The 21,268-nt window shown below is 45.6% G+C and overlaps 3 protein-coding genes across 3 annotated transcripts in view; 1 reads left to right on the top strand and 2 right to left on the bottom strand.

Moving 5' to 3' along the window:
• The window catches only part of LOC132571344 (zinc finger protein 850-like), a 359,929-nt gene that overhangs the window by 247,898 nt on the left and 90,763 nt on the right, over window positions 1–21,268 (top strand). The gene's annotated exons all lie outside the window — the stretch shown is intronic.
• Window positions 1–21,268, bottom strand: part of LOC132571235 (zinc finger protein 883-like) — a 216,748-nt gene that overhangs the window by 172,747 nt on the left and 22,733 nt on the right. The window lies entirely within an intron of this gene.
• LOC132571265 (zinc finger protein 883-like) lies at window positions 973–15,056 on the bottom strand. Its single transcript, XM_060238017.1, has 5 exons — window positions 14,794–15,056; window positions 11,977–12,064; window positions 8,268–8,394; window positions 5,318–5,404; window positions 973–3,307 (listed from the first exon to the last, which is right to left on the bottom strand). Exons 2-5 carry the CDS (start codon window positions 12,004–12,006, stop codon window positions 1,527–1,529), a joined length of 2,025 nt encoding a protein of 674 aa, XP_060094000.1. The 5' UTR covers window positions 12,007–12,064; window positions 14,794–15,056; the 3' UTR covers window positions 973–1,526.

The following is a 21,268-nucleotide window of genomic DNA, read 5'->3' on the forward strand; positions in this document are numbered from 1 at the left end:
AAAGCCAGCAAGCCACCTGCTGGAGAAAGGGTGGTGCGGGTTTCTCCAGGGGTTAAAGAGGGCTGCTGGGGGTATGGCAAAACTCCAGGTGGCTGCCCGGCTGCCCACTCTCCTAATCCAGCGATTGTTATGCAGCTGCACCTCCTATTCAATGGACAAGGTAGGTGGGGAGGCTGTCAGAAAGGTTCGGGAGCTGCGCTCCTGTGAGCTCCTGCCTAATTCAAGCCCTGGTTAGATGTGAACAAAAAGGTGGCCCAAAATGAAGCAGGCCTGAAATCAAAGAGCACAGTTGTAGCTCATTGATCTTTATGGTTAAGCTCTTAAAAGTACTTGCATAGGCAAGTCAATACAGTTTTTAAGAAATTCAGAAAAATAATCTGTAATATGCAATGTTCCCTCTAAGCTGCAAAGCCTTGTGAGCAAAAATTCTACTTTGTAAGCCACTGGCATTAAAGCTGTGAGCCACTGCATAAATTATTGTGCTCTGGGGTCATCCTTCCTGAGCTAAGATGAAAATGTGTGAGCTGGAGGCTAAACACCTGTGAGCTAGCACACACTAACTCAGCTTAGAGGGAACACTTGTAATATGTACATTTGATTCAGCTTGGCGAGATAGGGAACTAATCTTTTTAAAGCTATTTATTTAAACTGAAAACTTCTAATCACTAATTTCAACTTTGTGTTAGAATTCTGATCTGTTGTGCTCTCCTTTTATACTTGTCATTTCCAGTCATTTCATTTCCTTCAGTGCAATTTCATTTGAGTTGATGCAACATCACCCCAGAGTCGGAAACGACTGGTGCTTGCACAGGGGACCTTTCCTTTCCCTATATAAGAAGTAAGTTTTCTGCTGTGTTTGAAGCTCCTTCCACATTTGGGACATTTAAAAAAAAAAAAATGTTTAAATTTTAAATTAAATTTACTCAAAAATTAAAACAGTGGGGCGACAACACCAATAAAACAGCGAAGGAGTTTAAATTAAATATAACAGGTATATTAAATATAATATAACAGGTATATGTTAAATATAACAGGTTCTTTTGGAATTTCTCTGTTCTTTGCCGAGTCACTTAAAATAGGAAACTTAGTAACCATTGCTGGTGAAGGCAAAGAATTAAGATTAAAAGTTAGTTTGGCTAAAACATATTGTTGCCAAAGTCTGGAGTGCCAAAGCCGAAGGAGCTGAAGGGAATTTCCATTGAGAAGCAATTGCAAGTTTTGCAGCTGCTAGTAGGATATCAATATCCAATTGTTTCCATGTTGGTAGATTTGGGACAGTTATAAACGATATTTAAACATTCTTGTGCTGATTCTATGTTAGGGCTTGAATTACAACAGGAAACTCTTCCTGCACCGCAGGTATTTTATGATTTCTCAGATGCAGAGTCTCAGATGAGAAATAAGCTGTTTGTTCCATTCAAAGCTTTTTCCATGTTCCAAACATTTACAAAGTTCCCTCTAACTGGACACCATGAAGTTTCTTAAGGTACACTTCGTTAACACAGGTCTTTCCAGATTCAAGTCCTTTATACGGATTTCTTGCTTTTGTGAGCTCTTTTATGATGAGTAAAACTTCTGCTGTATTTGAAGGTCTTTCCACACTCCGAACATTTATACTGTTTCTTCCCAGCGTGAACTTTTTGATGTAAAAGAAGATGACTACGATTTCTGAAACCTTTTTGACACTCAGAGCATTGATAGGGTTTCTCTCCTGTATGAGTTCTTTGATGACTTTTAAGGCCTGAACTCACACGAAAGCTCTTTCCACAGTCTAAACATGTATATGGCTTCGTCCCTGTGTGAATTCTTCGATGTTGACTAAGGTGTGAACTCTGCCTGAAGCTTTTCCCACACTCCAGGCATTTATATGGCTTCTCTCCTGTATGAATTCTTTCATGTGCCTTTAAGCTTACGCTATGTCTGAAGGTCCTTCCACATTCAAAGCACTTGTGTGGCTTCTCCTCAGTGTGTATCTTCTGATGTTTGGTTAAGGACTGAGCCAATGGGAATCTCTTTCCACACTCTGAGCATTCATATGGTTTCTCCCCTTTGTGCCGTTTTCGATGTGTATTGAGGTTTGAGCTCTGGCTAAAGCACTTTCCACACTCGGCACATTTATACGGTTTCTCCCCAGTGTGGATGTTTCGATGTGACATGAACTGTGCTCTATGATAGAAACCTTTTCCACATTCCAAGCACTCATACGGTTTCTCTCCTGTGTGGATTCTTTGATGACAAGTGAAGCTAGTGCTATGAGCAAAGCTTTTCCCACATTCCAGACATTTATATTTTTTTTCTCCTGTGTGGACTCTGTGATGATAAGCAAGGCTGGAGCTCTGTCGGAAACTCTTTCCACACTCCAAACATTTATATGGTTTCTCTCCTGTGTGGATTCTTTGATGCGACTTAAGGCCTCCACTACTAGTCAAACTTCTTCCACACTCCAGGCACTTATATAGTTTTGTCCCCGTGTGGGTTTTTTCATGTTCACTGAGTTGTGAACTCAAACGGAAGGTCTTTCTGCAGTCTACGCATTCGTACGGTTTTTCCCCTGTGTGGATTCTCAGGTGTCTAACAAACGTTTGTTTGTCAGAAAAACTCCAGCTGCAGTCTGAGCACTGGTAGGGTCTCTCCCCTGAATGGGTTCTTCTGTGTAAGGTCAGTGCCGAAATGTATGTGTAGGCCTTTCCACATTCTGTGCATTTGTGTGGCTTTTCCCCTGTGCAGGTTCTTGGTTTTTTGCATTTTCCACGTCCTCCGACTTTATACGGTTTCTTGGCTGAGCGAACGGATTGCTGTTTGACAAGCTCCTCCCTGTTCCTGGAACGCTCTCCACGTTCCAGTGGTTCAGTTGGCTTCTCCCCAGTGTGAATTTGCTGATGTTCAAGAAGAGTCAGCTTATAAGAAAAACGGTCACCACATTCTGAGCATTTATAGAGTTTTACCGTCGTATGGGATCTCTGATGTGCTTTAAGGCTGAGACTGTTAGCAAAGTTCTTTCCACACTCCCAGCACTTGAACGTTTGCTCTCCTGATTGGATTTTGCAAGTTGGATTGAGAATCGCTGTGTGGTGGAATGTTTTCTCAGCCAAAGGGCTCTTATTCCATCTCTTTCTGTTGTGATGTTCTTCCTGGATTGGCATTTCATGGATCTCACCACTCTGTCCAGCAATGGATTTATCTCTCCCCTTCTTCCTCAGTGATCCCTCTTGGGTCTCAAGGGCCTCTTCCTCTGCTCCATGCAGGATTGTTTCCAAGGTCACCTCAGAGAGCTGTTGGTAATATTCCACATCGCCTGAACTACTTGCTGCAAGAAAGAAGAAGAGGATGTTGGATCTCTATCCCACTCTTCACTTGGAGTCTCAGAGCAGCTTACAATCTCCTTTTCCTTCCCCTTCCCACAACAGGCACCTTATGAGGTAGGTGGAACTGAGAGAGCTCTGACAGAAACTGCTCTGGAGCAGAACAGCTCTGAGAGAACTGTGACTGACTCAAGGTCACTCAGCAGGTGCATGTGGGGAGTGGGGAATCACACCCGGTTCTCCCAGGTAAGAATCCACCCACTTAACCACTACACCAAACTGGCTTTCTGGAGAAGGGGGAGCGGGGATTGCCTCGATTTTGCTCCCTGCCACTTTGAGGGGAGGGAGCAAAGCCAAAGGGTTAAATGGCTTTCAGCCACACACCGCTCAGCTTTTAGGTTTTAAATGACTCACAGCTCACAGCCATTTAACCCAACGGTTTTGCTCCCCGATGCTTCAAAGGCGGGGGGGGGGGGGGGAAGCGAAACCAAAGGATTAAATTGCTGCAGGGCTTTATTTGTGTGTAGCAGGAAGTCCTTTGCCTATTAGGCCACACACCCCTGATGTAGCCAATCCTCCCGCCACTTACAGTAGGCCCTGTACTAAGAGCTCTGTAAGCTCTTGGAGGATTGGCTACGTCAGGGGGTGTGGCCTCATATTCAAAAGAGTTCCTGCTACAAAAAAGGCCCTGAATGGCTACCAGCAACAAAGGTCCACAGTCCTGATCAACAGGCAAACAAAGGGTAGCGAGAGTCTGGATCTGTCCACGCCCATCACATGACACTTCAACCCATAGAATCAGACCTATTCGGGGCGATACTAAACAGGACTTGAAAAATTCATCGTGGACACCCACATGTGAATCTGCCTTATACTGAACCAACCCTGCCCTTTTTTTGTAGCAGGAACTCCTTTGCATATCAGGCCACACCCTTCTGATATAGCCAATCCTCCAAGAGCTTACAATGGGCCCTGCACTAAGAGCCCTGTAAGCTCTTGGAGGATAGGCTACATCAGGGGTGTGTGGCCTAATATTTATTTTTTTTAATTTATTTTAGTATATTTCTACTCTGCCCATTCCCTGCAGGGCTCACGGCACAGCACAACATATAATAAAACAATAAAATACAATAAAAAAACATTTTATGAACAGACAACTCAACAGCATTTTATGAACAGACAACTCAAATGTCCATATCATCACAATATTGCCCAACCTGGCCATCTCACAGCATGACAAGATGTTATCCCATAGAGATGGCAGATATTATTCCATCTTATAGCACGGATGACGATGCCAACAGGGGAGGCCAATCAGATCAAGAATAGACGCCCGCAGCCTCAACTAAAAGCCTGGCGGAACAGCTCCATTTTGCAGCGTTTTGACTGCGGGGTGACATGATAGAGGTTTACAAGATTATGCATGGGATGGAGAAAGTAGAGAAAGAAGTCCTTTTCTCCCTTTCTCACAATACAAGAACTCGTGGGCATTCGATGAAATTGCTGAGCAGTCAGGTTAAAATGGATAGAAGGAAGTACTTCTTCACCCAAAGGGTGATTAACATGTGGCATTCACTGCTACAGGAGGTGGTGGCGGCTACAAACATAGCCAGCTTTAAGGGGGGATTGGATAAAATATGGAGCAGAGGTCAATCAGTGACTACTAGCCACAATATATATGTGTGTGTGTGTGTACACACACACATATATTGGCCACTGTGTGATACAGAGTGTTGGACTGGATGGGCCATTGGCCTGATCCAACACGACTTCTCTTATGTTCTTATGCAAGGAGTTCCTGCTACAAAAAAAAGCCCTGATCAAACCGTTGGACTATCAAGGTCTGTTTTGTCTCCTGAGACTGGCAGCAGCTCTCCAGGTTCTCGGGCACAGGTCTTTCGCGTCACCCACTTCATGCTCCTCTTTAACTGGAGTTGCTGGGGAAAGCAGAGGCTTTTCCACTGAGCCACTGCGCCCCCATTCTCAGGCAAGAAAGGGGCCCATCCCACACCCACCTGCTGATCTTTCCTCTTCCTCTGAATCCAAAGCGAATGGATCTTCACCTTCTTCCAGGTAAGAGAGGTAGTCGGGTTTAAGAAATCCTTTGGAAGAAAGCAATAGCCCGGTTACGTCTAAGCGACAAAGTTATTTAGGCACATCCCAAAGAAACACAATCCTTGCCCTGTTTCTTGGAAGATCAAGGGAAGGATGGAAGCATTTGGACCAACAGACAAGTATGCAGGGCTATTTTGCAGCAGGAACTCCTTTGCATATTAGGCCACACACCCCTGACAGAGCCAATCCTCCTGGAGCTTACAATCGGCCCTGTAAGAAGAGGATTGGCTACATCAAGGGTGTGTGGCCTAATATGCAAAGGAGTCCCTGCTACAAAAAGCCCTTGATACAACCCTAAAAGTCAAATGGGCCTGTTTGTGCCAAGCTAAGCAAAATTCTGGGAGATTTGTGAATTGATCTCCTAAATGGTATATTATCATCAGGGCTTATTTTGTAGTAGGAAGTCCTTTGCATATTAGGCCACACCCCCCCCGATGTAGCCAATCTTTCTGGAGCCTACAGTAGGCCCTGTAAGAAGAGCCCTGTAAGCTGTTGGAGGATTGGCTACATCAGGGGAGTGTGGCCTAATATGCAAAGAAGTTTCTGCTACAAAAAAAAGCCCTGCAATATGTATCTATAAACAATTCTGGTCACCACACACCCCAAAAGATACTATAGCACTGGAAAAAGTCCAGAAAAGGACAACTAGAATGATTAAAGGGTTGGAACCCTTTCCCTAAGAAGAAAATTGGGGCTCTTTAGCTTGAGAAACGGCAACTGTGAGGCAACACGATAGAGGTTTGCAAGATTACACATGGGATAGAGAACACAGAGAAAAAAGTACTTTTCTCCCTTTCTCACAGTAAAAGAACTTATGGGCACTCAATGAAATTGCTGAGCAGTCGGGTTAGAATGGATAAAAGGAAAGTGTGATCAGCACATAGAATTCACTGGCTCAGGAGGTGGAGGCAGCTATAAGCATAGACAACTTCAAGAGGGGATTGGATAAGCATATGGAGCAGAGGTCCATCAGTGGCTATTAGCCACAGAGTATAGATGGAACTCTCTGTCTGAGGCAAGTGATGCTCTGTATTCTTGGTGCTGGGGGGAAGGGGGGAACACTGGAAGGGCTTCTAGTGTCCTGGCCCCACTGATGGACCTCCTGATGGCATTTGGTTTTTTGGCCACTGTGTGACACGGAATGCTGGACTGGATGGGCCATTGGCCTGATCCAACATGGCTTCTCTTATGTCTTTAATCATGGCACCATGGCTTCATGAGCAACTAAGAATGAGCACTTTAATTGCCTGAGTACAGCTCTCTCAGCAGGAGGAGAGATTGAATTTATACTCTACCCTTCTGCTGGGGTCTCGGGATGGCTTACAATCTTCTTCCCTTCCTCTCCCCATAAAAGATACCCTGTGAGGCAGGTGGGGCTGAGAAAGTGCTGAGAGAACTGCTCTTAAGAGAGCAGCTCTGATAGAACTCTGACTAAGGAAAGGAAAGGAAGGAAAGAGTCAGAGTTTCCTTTGCCCAGTTCCCCAGATCCCATGGGAGAAATACAAAGAAAGCACCTTTAAGAACATAAGAGAAGCCATGTTGGATCAGGCCAATGGCCCATCCAGTCCAGCACTCTGTGTCACACAGTGGCCAATATATGTGTGTGTGTGTATATATATATATACACACACACTCACACATACATACACGCACACACACACACACACATATATATATATACAGAAGATCTCTCCCCTCATTGGTGGATCTGTATAATATGGGATGTAAAAGGAAGATACAAATGATCTTAAAGGACCCTTCACATCCGGGCCACTTGCTATTTGAGATCTTACCATCGGGCAGACGATATAGAGTGTTGAAGGCTAAGACAAATAGATTTAAGGGCAGCTTCTATCCAAGTGCTGTGGTTAGGCTAAATGCAGGGCTATGAATGGTTATTTGTTTTAGATGTAGGCTAAATGTAGGGTCATGAATGGTTATTTGTTTTAGATGTATTTAAATGGTTTATGTATATGTCTTTTCTTTAGTGTTGATGTGTTGGTATGTTTGTGGAAGAGCACCTCATTTCGTTGCTCTCATTTTCCTTTTTTGAGAACAATGACAATAAATTTATCATATCATATCATATCATACATATATATATATATACACATACACTGTGGCTAACAGCCACTGATGGACCTCTGCTCCATATTTGTATCCAATCCCCTCTTAAAGCTGTCTATGCTTGTATTCCACACGTTAATCACCCTTTGGGTGAAGAAGTACTTACTTTTATCTGTTTTAACCTGACTGCGTTGGCCTTTTTTATTGCAATCATACACTGTCTTGTATTTTTAGCTGGGATTCTTGGCCCCAATGAGACCAATGAGTGCTAACGTTTTAAGCATGTTTTAAGTTTTTTAAAAATATATATACTTAATTGTATTTGTGTCCTTTATAAAGTTTATATCTCTGCTACCTAATCTTAAATAGGTATACGCATGGCCCAACCCGACACGGTCCCGCCCAATAAGGTCTCATTTATGTCAGATCCAGACTCATAACAAATGACTTCGACATCCCTGTTGTAGAGGAACTGGATAGCCACTGAGTGAGACAGGATGCTGGACGAGATGGACTACTGGTCTGATCCAGCAGGGCTCTTCTTATGTTCTTCATAATGTATTTTAAAAAATAAACATATATTAAAATTTGCAAGCATACAGGATCTAGAAACATCGCAAATCGGCATCACTCCCTTTTGGGCATCAGGACTTCCTCTCAGCTTGGTCTTCCCTCTTTTGGAACACAAAACCTTCCAGCCAAGAAACCGTATGAAGACTCCACATCCTTACAACAATAAACATCAACGCGGCATCGACAAACTGAAGGCAAAGAGACCCTTACTCAGAAAGTTCACGTTCTCGTAATTCTCCAACATGACTTCCTTGTACAGTGCCTTCTGATCCTGGTTTAGCAAAGCCCACTCCTCATCTGTGAAATCCACAGCTACATCCTCAAAGGAAACCAGGCCCTGAAACAAGGAAAAAGAGTCACAGTAATAGTTCCCCCCCCAACATATGCATACTTCAGAGGTCCCCAATATGTGCCTTTGTTACCTATCAACTAGGTAAGCGTTGTCCTTGAAAGGGCAGCTATGAGAGCCCTCTCAGTCCCACCTACCTCACAAGGTGTCTGTTGTGGGGGAGGAAAATAAAGGAGATTGTGAGCCGCTCTGAGAGTCAGAGTGGAGGGCGGGGTACAAATCCAACATCATCATCATCACTGGGAGGGGATGTGGGGGTAGGGGTGCCAGTGGGAAACTCCTGGAGAGTTGGGGATGGAGCCAGGGGAAGATAGAGACTGCAGTGGAGCACAGTGTTCTATAAGGAGCCTTGTGGCACAGAGTGGTCAGCTGCAGTATTGCAGTCTGCTCACAATCTGAGTTCAATCCCAGCAGAAGCTGGGTTCAGGCAGTCGGCTCCAGGTTGACTCAGCCTTCCATCCTTTCAAGGTGGGTAAAATGAGTAGGGGAAGGCAACTGGCAAACCACCCCGTAAAAACGTCTGCCATGAAAGCGTTGTGATGCGACGTCACCCCAGAGTCGGAACCAACTGGTGCTTGCACAGGCGACTACCTTTTTACAATGTCATAGAGTCCCCTCCCCTCAGATTTTTTTTTCCTCCAAGGAAACTGATCTCTGTAGTCTGGCGATGAGCTGCAATTTCAGGAGATCTCTAGGTTCCACCTGGAGGCTGGCATCCCTACCAGGGGTGGAATTCTAGCAGGAGGTCCTTTGCATATTAGGCCACACACCCCTTATGTAGCCAATCTTCCAAGTGCTTACAAAAAAGAGCCTTGTAGCTCTTGGAGGATTGGCTACATCAGGGGTATGTGGCCTAATATGCAAAGGACCTCCTGCTAGAATTCCACCCCTGATCCTAACAGCAACACCTTTTTCCGGTGCCCATTGTTATTATAAAGGAGGTGGAACCACCAAGGCTTTGATTAGCCCCTGGAGACCTGATAGGGTGCATAGATTAAAATGACAGTATTTCAGCAGCAGCAGCCACCACAGTGTTGGTTTTATTCCCTCTCTCTCTTGTTCTTCTTTCCCAATGTATGTTTTAAATTACCCTCTTCTCTCCTGCACTTGGGCTTACACAAGTACATAAGAGAAGCCATGTTGGATCAGGCCAATGGCCCATCCACTCCAACACCCTGTCACACAGTGGCCAAAACTTCCTGTTCCGGCTTCAGCGCAGCAACATCGAGGGAGAATCGTAGCGCTTGCGATCCCCCTCGAATTGCACGGGTTGAGGGGGTCCAGACACCCATATACTGGAAGAGACCCCAGAAGAGGAGTCTCTAAGCGTGGGATGCGACAAAACCCAGGACTTTCAGCGGCAGTGGAGCCCTGGGACTCCTTGTTTATCCTGAAGCCTCACTGTTGCAATCGCCATTTTGTGTGGCAGCAGCTGTAGCTACCGGTAACAGAACTGCTTGATGTTAAAGTGTTTTGCTACAACAACCAGCAAAAACCTGCCTTGCAAGTCAGTCTCTCTTGCAATGTTACCTACCAGCTAAACTTTCACTATTATACCAAATTTGACTGTTCACTACGAGGGGGAAGAACCCCCAGGCAAGACCGGCTTTCAAACTTAAAAGAACAAATTTGCAACAAGTGTTATTATTTTAAATAAGAGAAATTGGAGCGAATATTTACTTATGGATTGATTTGGTACAAAATTAAACAACACAGTATTGGGACTTACAATACAATAATATTTTGAGAAAAGGCTTGATGTGACTTTTTAATGCGATAAACTTGTCTTGTGATCTGTCTATTGGAACTCAGGAGAAGAAAATTCTTAATTGGAAACTTGGAAGAATTTGCTAATTGAGACTTTTGAGTTGGATTTCTGGTCTTAATTGTTTTGGATTGTTACATATTGAGAAGATGGCATCTCAAATTGAAGTGAATACCCAAAAGGATTTCATGGCCACCATCTTCTCTATTCAGCAGGAAATTGACTCTTTAACAGAACTCTTATCAGATCGCATGCAAAAGCTTCTGGACAAATGTGGTGAAATCAATAATACCCAGGATTTGACATCTCAAGGTGTACAAGAGATATCTTACGAATGGGAAGAGGCTGATATACAAGCATCTGAGAATGTATTGTGCAAAGGCAATATGGAAGAGGCTCCTGATCTTTCACAGCTGCTGTTGCTCTAAACTGAAATCTCTTGGTAAATAAGCTTGTAATGAAGACCAGAATTCTAACCCTTTTCCCCTTCCTTTTTTTTTCTTTCTTTGGCTGTTCTATGTAGATTAAAGATACACAGATTTGGTTTTGTATGATTATAGACATGATAGATAAGAATCTGGAATTTACCATTAAATAGTTTGTAAAACAGTAGGATTTTATAATAATATTAAAAGGTCATAAAAGACTTGTAGAATTTAAAGGTAATATCTATGTACTAATTTTGAATACTTGCAGGTATAATGAATTATACTTTTTTCTTTGTCTTTTTAAATGTAGCAATAACTGTACTCTACTCTTTTATTTTCTGTACCCTATCCCTGATCCTTTCCCCAATTTCCCCCGTAAAACTTAATAAAACTTGTTAAAACACAGTGGCCAAAACCCAGGGGCCCTCAGGAGGCCCACCAAGGGGAACCAGAACTCCAGAAGCCCTCACACTGTGACCCTACCAAGAACCAAGAATACAGCTTCCTCTCTCTGTGTGGCTTCAGTTCCTGTGGTAGCCATCTTGCCGTTTCGCCCACCACCCTGCATCAGAACTGCCAGGTGCCCTGCAGGCTCAAGAAAGTTGGGGATCCCTTGCATTGTGGATCATAACTTGAAGGAGGGCGATTTCCACCTCCCCCCCACACCAACCAGATTAGAAGCTTCATGGGATGGAATCAACAGATTTCACAGCTGTCCTGGTGGATACCTCAGACAGCCAGTAATACCAGAATCAGGCCCCCTCCCCCCAAATCCCTTAACCCTGCAAGGGACACCTGAGTTGCCCCTCCGCCTAGGGTTCCCAAGTCCAATTCAAGAAATATCCGAGGACTCTGGGGTGGAGCCAGGGACTTTGGGGGTGGAGCCAGGAGACATTGGGGGTGGAGCCAGGAGCAAGGGCTTGACAAGCATAATTGAACTCCAAAGGAAGTTCTGGTCATCACATTTAAAGAGAATGTACACCTTTTAAATGCCTTCCTTCCACAGGAAATAATGGACAGGGGCACCTTCTTTTGGGGCTTAACAGAATTAGACCCCCTGGTTCAATCTTTTTGAAACTTGGAGGGTATTTTGGATAGAGGCACTGGATGCTATACTGAAAATTTGGTGCCTCTAACTCAAAAACCAGCTCCCCCCCAGAGCCTCAAATACCCACAGATCAATTCTACATTATTTTCTATGGGAATAATTCTCCATAGGGAATAATAGAGTTCGCAGCAGACATTTCCCTCCCCTCCCTCTGCTTTCTGATGACCCTGAAGCGGGGGGAGGGCCTCCAACCCGGGGGATCCCCTGCCCGCACCTGGGGATTGGCAACCCTACCTCCGCCTCCCCACCTTATGGCCTCCCCCACTTACAAGAGCTGGATGCATAGTGACTGTTTCCATTTCCCCACAGAGGAGAGAGAGGGGGCCTAAAATTTGACAGAAAATGCTGTTCTTCAACCTGTGGAGAAGAAGGAAATTTTTTGCATTAACAATCATGGAATTTTTGACATTCAGTTCCAAACCACAAGACTAGGTAAAACCCTGGGAACTTTTCAAACCTTGCAGAGAGAAAGAGGAAACACGCAGGGAAGAATCCTGTCACGGCTGCTAAAAGCTCTGTTTATTTACTTACTGTGTGTTTTAAGTGCTGCAAGTCGTTTCCAACTCATGGCAACTCTGTGAATTAATATCCTCTAAAACGTCCTATCCTATTTTGTTCATCTGGCCAGGCCTCATTTTGGGCAGGAGCTCACAGGAGCGGAGCTCCAGAACCTTGAAATTTTACTGTACTCTTTCTTCCCACACACAAAAAAAATTAAAATCTTTGCTTCTGGGCTCCCTTGTTCAAACCCCCTGTGAGAATTCTGCTGAACTCTAAGATTTGACAAACTTTCTAATATTTCCCCCCACAAAAAATGGGAAAAGAACCAAAACATATAAAACAGACAGATGAAAATCTTCACCATGCCACTGTGGCCACATAGGAGAAAGTCATTTTAAAAGTACAATGGGAGTTAAAAGGTTTTATTATGACAATTATAATTCAAGAAGTCTTTTAAAGTAGATGCAGAGCTGATATAATTTAGTACACCTTCCAGTGCTGTCAAGGGTGCATGGCATATGCAAATGAGTTGTGCTAATAAGCTCTGGTATCTCTTTATTCTATGAAATGACCCCTGCCTATTAATACATGTGGGTGTGAGAGTTGGACACTGAAGAAAGCCAACAGGAAAAAAGTAGACTCCTTTGAAATGTGGTGTTGGAAGAGAGTTTTAAGGATACCATGCACTGCCAAAAAAACCCCAAGGCCCGGGTCCCTGGGTGACATCATCACGCCGGCGACATCACACAGCAGCCACTCTAGGCATTTCCAGGAAAACTCTATGGTTTTCCCAGAGGCTCTAGCCATTTTGGAGGGGTAAACTATGATACCTATTGTACCATAAAGTTTTCCCTCCCAAATGGCTAGAGCATCTGGAAAAACCATAGAGTTTTCTCAGAAATGGCTAGAGTGGCCACCACGTGACATCACCAGCACAATGACATCACTTCTGGGTGACGTCATCGCACTGTGGATGTCAAGGGAGATTCCCCCCACTGGCCCAATGTGGGCCGGCGAATTGGGAACCTCCAGGGCGGGGCAACCCCTGACCGGGGGCTTAGCAGCCCTACTGGGTTCTGACACAGAGAGGTTATTGTGAGGAGAAAATGGAGAAATGGTTAAGTCACATTAAGGTCCTTTGGGGAGAAACATGAGGTAGAAATGAAGTAAATAAATAAATAAATGCAGGAGACAATGGCCAGATCCTGGAAGACAGAGCTGAATCTGATAACTGTTTTGCACATCCAGCCATTGTCTCCTGCATTTGTTTATATCATTTATACCTCACCTTTCTCCCCAAAGAGAACCCAAAGTGACTTACCGAATTCTCCATTTTGTCTTCACAACTGCTCTGTGAGGGCCCTGGCCTGGATGGCCCAGGCAAGCCTCATCTCATCAGATCCTGGAAGCTAAGCAGGATCATCTCTGGCAAGCACTTCGAGGGGAGACCTTCTTCCAATACCGGAGGCAGGGGCAGGCTTTATTAAGTCATCTCCTTGAATATCCTCCAGACTCCCAGTAGGGGTCAGTCTGGCAAGTACTTCGATGGAAGGCCTCCTTAGAATACCAGATCAACTCTGGCAAGTACTTTGATGGGAGACATCCTCAGAATACCAGAGGCGGGAGGCAGGGGCAGGCTTTATTCAGCCACCTCCTTGAATCCAGGATGGGGAGAAACATCCAGGATCCCAGTAGGGGTCAATCACCATGACTTCCACGTGCATGCACATACAAAACAAAGCAACCCCCCCCCCAACAGCCCTGTGTTCGGTTGCCAAGTCCAATTCAAGAAATATCTGGGGACTTTGGGGTGAAGCCAGGAGACACCAGGGGTGGAGCCAGGAGCAAGGGTGTGACAAGCAATGTTCCCTCTAAGCTGCAGAGTCTTGTGAGCAAAAACTCTACTGTGTGAGCAACTGGCATTAAAGTTGTGAGCTACTGCATAAATCATTGTCCTCTGGGATCATTTTTCCTGAGCTAAGACAAAAATGTGTGAGCCAGAGGCTAAAAATCTGTGAGCTAGCTCACGCTAATCAGCTTAGAGAGAACACTGGTGACGAGCATAATTGAACTCCAAGGGAGTTCTGGCCATCACATTTAAAGGGACCGCGCACCTTTTAAAATGCCTTCCTTTCATAGGAAATGATGAAAGATAGGGGCACCTTCTTTTGGGACTCATAAAATTGGACCCCCTGGTCCAATCTTTTGGAAACTTGGGGGGTATTTTGGGGAGAGGCATTGGATGCTATTCTGAAAATCTGGTGCCTCTAACTAAAAAAACAGCCCCCCAGATACCTGCGGATCAATTCGCCATTATTTCCTATGGGAATAAGTATACCCTAGAGTTCCCAGCAGACATTTCCCTCCCCTCCCTCCGCTTTCTGATGACTCTGAAATGGGGGAGGGCCTCCAAACCAGGGGACCCCTGCCCCCACCTGGGGATTGGCAACCTTAAGGGGGTGGCACATGCTAACGAGCTCCGCCACCAATTTTTCTGCAAAGCGACCCCTGGAGAGTTCCAAAGAGCGCCCAGCCCTTCGCCAGCCCGCTCCCTGGCCCACAGACCCCATTGGCTTGATTCTCACCTGCTCCCCAAAGGTTAAGAAGGAAGTTTCCCGCGTTTTATGGAGAAAAGAAGGCCGAGACGTTTCTCCCCAGCCTTTTGCGGTCTGCGCGGCCTCCAAAGCGAGGCTACTGCTTCAGCAGCCGCTCCTCCTATGGAGAAAGGAGGCGGGGAAAATGAAAACTCAATCCAGCCGCCTGGGAAGAGAGGGAGACACTCCAGGCAAAAATGTGGAGAGGCCCCGCTCAGCTCTCCCTTCAGCTGTACTAGCTCCAGAAGGGGAAACCTTTTGTTATGTATGAGAGTCAGCGCTGTTATCAGTGATGTTCCTGCCTGGCTCATTGGAGCATGAAGGACTGAGCTTGGGGACGTGGGAACAATGGGCAGTAGGATCCAAATCCAGATCCTGCTGGTTTGAATGACCCAGTAATGCTGAGGTGTCAAACTCATTTGTTATGAGGGCCGGATCTGACATAAATGAGACCTTGTTGGGCCGGGCAATGTGTGTGCCTATTTAAGATTAGGTAGCAGAGATAAAAACTTTATATATCTGACCAAGAGAGAGATCTGACCGACCAAGAGAGAAATCTTGGGGCCTTGGTAGATAACTCACTGAAAATGTCAAGACAGTGTGCATTTGCAATAAAAAAGGCCAACGCCATGCTGGGAATTATTAGGAAGGGAATTGAAAACAAATCAGCCAGTATCATAATGCCCCTGTATAAATCGATGGTGTGGTCTCATTTGGAGTACTGTGTACAGTTCTGGTCGCTGCACCTCAAAAAGGATATTATAGCATTGGAGAAAGTCCAGAAAAGGGCAACTAGAATGATTAAAGGGCTGGAACACTTTCCCTATGAAGAAAGGTTGAAACGCTTGGGACTCTTTAGCTTGGAGAAACGTCGCCTGCAGGGTGACATGATAGAGGTTTACAAGATAATGCATGGGATGGAGAAAGTAGAGAAAGAAGTACTTTTCTCCCTTTCTCACAATACAAGAACTCGTGGGCATTCCATGAAATTGCTGAGCAGACAGGTTAAAACGGATAAAAGGAAGTACTTCTTCACCCAAAGGGAGATTAACATGTGGAATTCACTGCCACAGGAGGTGGTGGCGGCCACAAGCATAGCCACCTTCAAGAGGGGTTTAGATAAAAATATGGAGCAGAGGTCCATCGGTGGCTATTAGCCACAGTGTATGTGTGTGCATATATATATATATATATATATATATATATATATATATATATATATATATATATATATATATATAAATTTTTGCCACTGTGTGACACAGAGTGTTGGACTGGATGGGCCATTGGCCTGATCTAACATGGCTTCTCTTATGTTCTTATAAAGGATACAGACAAACACAATTAAATATATATTTTTAAAAAACTTAAAACATTAGCATTCATTGGTCTTAAAGGTGCTTTCTACACTGGAGAGCCAGTTTGGTGTAGTGGTTAAGTGTGCGGACTCTTATCTGGGAGAACTGGGTTTGATTCCCCACTCCTCCACTTGCACCTGCTAGCATGACCTTGGGTCAGCCATAGCTCTGGAAGAGGTTGTCCTTGAAAGGGCAGCTGCTGGGAGAGCCCTCTCCAGCTCCACCCACCTCACAGGGTGTCTGTTGTGGGGGAGAAAGGTAAAGGAGATTGTGAGCCGCTCTGAGACTCTTTGGAGTGGAGGGAGGGATATATATCCAATATCTTCTTTGTATTTCTCCCATGTGATCCAGGAAACTGGGCAAAGGAAGCTCTGGCTCTTTCCTTCCTTTCCCAGGAAGAAGGAAGAGAGACTTGGCTCAGTAGCTTTGCTGTGTGATTGAGAGCCTGGAAAAACAAGCTCTGCCTCCCCTCCCCCTTCCTCCCCAAGGGAGGCGCCTCAGCCAATGGAGAAAATAGAGGTTTTGTTCTAGCTCCTTTGTAATTGAGCAAGCCTGGCAAAGCAAGCTGTGATGCAGAAGGAAGCAAGAGAGAGGGAGAAGGAAGCAGATGATGGTCAGTAGCTCAGGGGCCTGATAGGAGCCCTCCGGGGACCCGATTCGGCCTCTGGAATGCATGTTTGACACCCCTGCAATTTGGGAACCCAGTGTTGTATATAGATAGACCCAAGTGTATTGACATACACAAATAAGGGATATTGGCTATTTATCTCTTTACATATACTTAACCCATTTCCATTGTATGTATTCTTTTTTTCTAATGGCAAACTAGAATGATGTTTATAATGTATAGATTGCTGTTGAGAAGTAAATTAGGTGGACTACAACTAGGAAATATGTATCCTTTTGTGATTTACCTAGACTTGCAGAAACACCAATTGGCAGAGAACTTTTATTATCTTTTTATGGCTATGCAGACCAAATGGTCTTCTAAATTGCCACACTGTTCCTTCATGTGATCTCAGCCAGTTTGCCCTCTTAATCGACAAACTGTGTGCATTTCAGTCCACTATACCTGATCCCCTCCTGAAGAAGTGTGTTTTTAGCACACAAAAGCTTACGTTCTGAATAAAACTTGGTTGGTCTTAAAGGTGCAACTTGACTCCTCCAGTGTTATATATAGTTGGCCCAAAGGGCCCCGTTCGCCAGTCTTGTTAGTGCAGCCACCTACCATGCTGTACTCAATAAAGAGCTTCACTACCAGCTGGCCTCTTCAATGCCTAAGAACCCACTCTGTTATACCTTTGAAAGACAAAGACCTTTTGGAAAGTGATTTCCCCTTCCAAAAGCAACAGGGCTGGGCTTTGCCCTGGGGCCAGTTTCCTCTGCAGACAGACACCTCCTCCTCCTGGAGTGGCTTCATCTCTGAGGGTTTCACAATGGAAACTAAACTAGGTAGGTCAGCAGATTCTCTCCAGCACAGCGATCCCCAACCTTTTTGTAGGGTTGCCAATCCCCAGGTGGGGAAACTCCCGCTCTTCTTGGCCTTTGGGGAACAGGTGAGAATCAAGCAAATGGGTTCTGCCAGCCAGGGGGCGGGCTGTGGGGGGGGGTCTGTCTGGGCACTAGATGGAACTCTGCACAGGGGTCGCTTTGTAGAAAAATAGATGGTGGAGCTCATTAGCATATGCCGCCCCCCTAGGGTTGCCAATCCCCAGGCGGGGCAGGAAATCCCCCGGTTTAGAGCCCCCCCATTTCAGAGTCATCAGAAAGTGGGGGCGGGGAGGGAAATGTCTGCTGGGCACTCCATTATTCCCTATGGAGACCAATTCCCATGATATTTAATGGAGAATTGATCAGTTCTGAAGACAGTCCAGCAGTTCAGCTACCTGGGGTGCATCATCTCCTCAGATGCCAAGATCGACAAGGAGATTGACAACAGGCTGGCAAAGGCAAACCGTGCATTTGGCCGACTGCACAAAAGAGTGTGGAGCAACAAGCATCTGAAAAAAGGCACAAAGATCAATGTTTACAAAGTGGTTGTGATGACAACCTTCATCTACGGCTCCGAATCGTGGGTTTTATACCGTCATCACCTGCGACTCCTCGAGCGCTTTCATCAGCGCTGCCTTCGCACCATCCTCAACATCCACTGGAGTGACTTTGTGTCCAACACTGAAGTCCTCAAGCGGGCGGAGGTTACCAGCATCGAGGCACTGCTGCTGAAGACGCAGCTGCGCTGGGCAGGGCATATTTCTAGGATGGAAAACCACCGCCTTCCCAAGATTGCCCTGTATGGCGAACTCTCCACCGGCCATCGAAATAGAGGGGCACCAAAGAAGAGGTACAAGGACTCCTTGAAGAAATCCCTTGGCACCTGTCGCATCAACCATCACCAGTGGTCTGACCTAGCCTCAGATCGCAAAGCATGGAGGCACACCATCCACCAGGCTGTCTCTTCCTTTGAGAACGCACGCATAGCTGGTCTTGAGGACAAAAGGAGATTGAGGAAGAATCGCACTGCTACAGCACCAACCCTAAATCAGACTTTTCCCTGCAGCCACTGTGGCCGGACCTGCCTGTCCCGCATTGGTCTTGTCAGCCACCAGCGAGCCTGCAGCAGACGTGGACTATTGCACCCTTCTTAAATCTTCGTTCGCGAAGCCAAGCCGAGAGAGAGAGAGAGAGATCTGTGGTATCTGGGGCTGGGGGCCCCCTGTTTTTTAGGTAGATGCACCAAATTTGCAGCATAGCATCTGATGCCTCTCCTCAAAGCACCCTCTAAGTTTCAAAAGGATTGGACCAGGGGGTCCAATTCTATGAGCCCCCAAAGAAGGTGCCCCAATCCTTCATTATTTCCAATGGAGGGAAGGCATTTAAAAGGTGTGCAGTCCCTTGAAATGTGATGGGCAGAACTCCCTGCATGAGTATGACATGGTGGCAGTAGCTCCAGGAAAAGCTATAGCTTCTAAATTTCCCCCTGAAGCAATGTCAACACACTTACAACACTTTTAAAAAATCTTTCCCTTACAAGCAAGAGAGTGCAGGGCAGAGAATCACATGCCCTAATAGTAGCTGTAATCCAAAAGAACATAAAAACACATTCTGCCGGATCAGACCCATGGTCCATCTAGTTGAGCATCCTCTTTGGGTAACAGAAGATGCCAGAAAAGGCCTGGCTTAAGCTTAGAAATGACTTTCCCTGAAAAGCCACAGCCAGTCAGAGCACACCTGAGGGACCAGCAGCTTGATGTCTGTAAACTTTGGTCCGGTTTTGCCCCACTGGTTTTGCCCCAGTGACAAACTCAGACTCACTGAACTGACACAGTTTATTGGAGCACAACACTCAGTTATCCTTGGAATACAGTTGACACACAAGAACCACAATGGCTTAGGTTAAAATGCAGTGTGGGGGGCGGGGCAGAAGTCAAAGAGGGCAACACATAATATAACATCATGAATATAAGGGAGCTCCCACAGCTCACAGCAAATACAGTTGAGCCTAAAGAAAAAGACTGAATACAAAATGGATACCTTAAAAGAGTTCTCCCTTTCAAAGAATGCACTCCCTCAATCCCGCCCCCATCTAGTTAACAGCTAGCTCCTCAAAGTTTCATATATCTGAGCAAAGGACCAAAAATCCAGTTGAGCAATACCAGGGAAGACACAGAATGTGAAAGAGGGACCTTAACGAGCAGGGCCGACCCTGCCACTAGGCAAACGAGGATGCTGGCCTTCTGGGAGTGCCAAATTGGGCCCCCATGTGGCTCTGTGACATTATCAGTGCAGGGGGCGAGCACCAGAAGTTAGCTTCACCTAGGGTGCCAGACAGTCTACAGCCGGCCCTGGCAATAAGGCAGAAATGAAGAAAGAAATATTTCCTTTGTTACTAACTTGCACCCCTGCAGGAAGACAGGTTCTGGGTAAAGGGCAGCTGAGCCTCCATGACATGTTAGATGTATGTTAGCAGGAAATATATGCTGAAACTGCAAGAAGTTGAGAATAACAGGAAACATGTAAGGTGCAAAAGGTGTTAACCACCCCTGCTGGAAATTGTAGAGTGAGACAAAAATATGTATCATGCCCACGCATTCTAAAAATATTTAACCTCTCTGCAGCTTTTAGAAGGTCGCTTAGCTCCTTTTGAGTCACTAGACTCAGCTAAGTGTTTTGGCGCCTTTAATAAAGAATTGTTTGCTTCAACTAACCTGCATGGTGCTGCTTTATGGTGAATTTCCTGCAACATTTTCTGGTGCATTGGCTGGGAATGGGGGTGGAAACCGCCACAGGCAGGCGGGTCCATTAGTCCCCCTTGGCCCTCGGGTCCGTTGGCCTTGTGCCGCGGAACTCCTGGACCTTGACTAGGCGCCACGGTCCGGTCCTGTTGACTGAGTCTGGCTCCCTGAGTTGTGATGGTTCAACACCGCCACCCTGATCGTCCAATGACCCTGGCAGGAGGCTGAACCAGGCCCCTGGGAAAAATCCTCCAGAGGTGAGTAACTGTAACTGGGTTTCTGGCCACTCCCGTTTTGAGTGAAGAGGGACCTGATCACCCCCTGTATCCCATCCTTTAGAGCGAATCAGAGGGATCCTGCTTGACTGTCGGTGATAAGGTTTGAGCTGGGAATTTGTGGCTTGTGTGTGTGTGAATGAGAGGCAATCAAATTGCCAAGTGATTGCTGAACTTGGTACTGCATTTTCCAATCGGGAGACCGCATTTGGGTCAGGAAAAGGAGGTAGTGCTTGGAGAAGGTACCAGGGTACCAGAACCCTTACTGGTATCCCACCACCCTTTACCCTTTGTGTTCAAGTTGTCTTGTCTCTCTGATACTATGGGTCCACTGGAGTAAATGATTGCTCATTTCAAGGAAATTCTTGGAGAAAATTGTGTTTTGAGGTCAACCCCTAAAAGATTCATAGCACTGTGTTCCCGGAACAATTTCTAGTATTCTGTAACACTTAGGCCTTTATGTGTTGCCCTGGGAAAAGATTAGGAGAACATAAAAGGAAGAAGAAAGAGACGTCACATATTCTTCAAATCCCCAAGACCCCTGAAGGTGATGACCCAAGGGGGGGGGTCATCTCTTTTGTCCCCATTTAACCTCCGTTTT

The sequence above is a fragment of the Heteronotia binoei genome, chromosome 5, assembly GCF_032191835.1.
Source record: "Heteronotia binoei isolate CCM8104 ecotype False Entrance Well chromosome 5, APGP_CSIRO_Hbin_v1, whole genome shotgun sequence".
In the NCBI taxonomy this organism is placed as follows: domain Eukaryota; kingdom Metazoa; phylum Chordata; class Lepidosauria; order Squamata; family Gekkonidae; genus Heteronotia; species Heteronotia binoei.

What these genes read in the sequence shown, in the direction of transcription:
- LOC132571265 (XM_060238017.1), bottom strand. Translation starts at nt 12,006, where the DNA reads ATGGAAACAGTCACTATGCATCCAGCTCTT. An exon ending in TCACTATGCATCCAGCTCTT is followed by an intron (nt 8,395 to 11,976) that starts GTAAGTGGGGGA and finishes TCCTTGTTTCAG; the next exon opens with GGCCTGGTTTCCTTTGAGGA. An exon ending in GGAAGAGGAAAGATCAGCAG is followed by an intron (nt 3,308 to 5,317) that starts GTGGGTGTGGGA and finishes TCTTTCTTGCAG; the next exon opens with CAAGTAGTTCAGGCGATGTG.